General features: G+C 54.2%; 1 protein-coding gene across 1 annotated transcript in view; it reads right to left on the bottom strand.

Annotated features, from left to right (window-relative positions):
• Nucleotides 1–2,283, bottom strand: part of LOC104122756 (Ig lambda chain V-1 region) — a 52,176-nt gene that overhangs the window by 897 nt on the left and 48,996 nt on the right. Inside the window, 1 exon segment of the mRNA XM_035890462.1 lies at nucleotides 1,058–1,092. Coding sequence (XP_035746355.1) covers nucleotides 1,058–1,092 — 35 coding nt within the window.

Genomic DNA, 2,283 nt, shown 5'->3' with positions numbered 1-2,283 from the left:
TATATAAACCCTACAAAATTTCTGATTAGTTGCCATAAACCCATTTCTTTCCTTTTGCAAGGCGATTTTTTTAAAAAATCAAAACGTCAAAGATGAACCATCCTGTTTTCTTCCCAGTTCTGCTTTCAGAGACTTTCAAACTTGCCTCAAAAAAAGGGCAACTAAGAATCACCCGAAGGAAGACATAGAAAAGACTCTTGGTCTTTCCGAGGTGGTTCTGCTGCCTCCCCAAATGTACAACGTCTCTCTCTCTATTTCCATCTCTATTTGAAAACCAGGAGGACTCCACCATTAAAAACTTTCGGCTGAAGAAATTGTCAAACTACATTTTTCTCAATCTTATGCCCCTAGTCATTTGGTTCAGATTGAGGGGTTTTGCCAAATTATTTTAAAAATTACAGACCAAGACAGACAAATGATCTTCCCAGCGGCATTTTCAACACGATAATCTCCATTTTTGACACGGCTTACCTGGACAATGGACTCTTTAAGATACCCCTGAGAACTTTGGGTTAAGAACCCAGGAATGTGTCATTTTAACACAAAGTCAGATGTGACTTTAGCCCGCTCGCGGCTGAGGAGGGGCTGCCATTTCCCAGCACCCGCGCCTTCGGCCGTGGGACGCCGCAGAGAAGCCCCTGGTCCTCACTGAGGGCAACGGACTTAGTCCTCAGGACTAAGAGTTGAGGACTTAGACCTTAAACCTTAGACTAATGACTAATTTCTTTGACAAAGACAAAAATTGACTTTGTTAGACATCTAAACCCAAGTTTCTGAAATAGGGTCCCTGAGACCTCAGACACATTTCCTGGCCAAATATTAAGATCTTTCAATTGAGAAAATACCCCCCAATCCTCTGTGGCGTGCGCCAGAGCCCTCCGAGTCCGCAGGGACAGGACAGAGCCCACAACGCCACACTTAGAGCCCGTCCCCAAACCGGCGGCAGACCCCAGCCCAGTCCCAAGTCCGAGAAAAAAACCCCAAATCACCGAAAATCGACAAAATGTCGCAATTTCGCGGTGGGGAAGGAAAGACCGAGAAGAAGTCGGCGACTCACCTAGGACGGTCAACATGGTCCCGGGCCCGAATACACCACACAGTGATACAGGGCTGTGCAAAAACCTCCTGCCCCATGGCAGGAGCAGTCTTGGGCCCCATGGATGTGGCAGGATGGAGGTGATGGGATGGAGGTATCCCGATGGACACAGCAGGATGGAGATGATGGGATGGAGGTGTCCCGATGGACACAGCAGGATGGAGGTGATGGGATGGAGGTGTCCTGATGGACACAGCAGGATGGAGATGATGGGCTGGAGGTGCCCCAATGAACACAGCAGGATGGAGATGATGGGATGAAGGTTTCCCGATGGACACAGCAGGATGGAGATGATGGGCTGGAGGTGTCCCAATGGACACAGCAAGATGGAGGTGATGGGCTGGAGGTGTCCCGATGGACACAGCAGGATGGATGCATGATGCTGGATGTGCCCTGGTGGATGTGGCAGGGCAGGAGCAACAGGACAGCCATATGGGGACAATTGTGTGTCCTTGCTAGAGGGGCCATGGGAAAATGGGTGGCCTTGGCCCTGCCATCCCACATGGACCATGCTGGCTGGGCTCTCCAGAGCCGTGCCTGTGTTATTGGCTGCTCCAGAGACCCCCTGCTACCCCGGACTGTGCGCCTTGTGCTCGTTACAAGCCCACGTCCCTGCCTGTGGTGTGGGGATCTTAATCCCAGGTGAGGAAGGGCTGGTGGAGGTTTTGGGTGCCCCTAAGGTGCGACAGGTAGCGTGTTGCCTCGACCTGCGCTGCTGCCATGCAGGTGGCTGCAGGCTGCCCTGGGGGACACCAGCCATTCTCCTGCCACCCCTCGGGCCACACCGTGGCTGTGGCTGGGGGGAGCAGGGACCACTGGCCATCGGACAGTACATGTGCGGGAAACCTCATGAATAAACCATCCATCCTTCCTTCCCTCTGCCTGGAAACACCAGAGCTAGCTTAGGCACCATGATTTCACAGGGAAGCCCCCCTCCCGGCACCCCTGCCACCCTGCAGTCTGGCTTTGCTCTCCGGGGTAAAACTGGACCCCAGCACAGCCCCCATCCTTACCTGGGCAAGGTTTTCGGTGCCTGGCGGGTGGGGCGAGCCCCCTTGCAGCAGCTGTGTCAGGGTACCCTGCGCCGGGGTGCCCTGTGGCAGGGGAGGGGTGCAGCCCTGGCTGCCATCATGCTGCGCCTGCCACTGTGCCAGAGCTCCGCCCTGCGTTCGGGGCTGGGGTGGGGG

This window comes from Egretta garzetta, unplaced genomic scaffold (genome assembly GCF_000687185.1).
Source record: "Egretta garzetta isolate BGI_Z169 unplaced genomic scaffold, ASM68718v1 scaffold343, whole genome shotgun sequence".
Lineage (NCBI taxonomy): Eukaryota > Metazoa > Chordata > Aves > Pelecaniformes > Ardeidae > Egretta > Egretta garzetta.
Note: the sequence above shows the minus strand (reverse complement) of the source record. Positions and strands in the feature narration are given on the sequence as shown.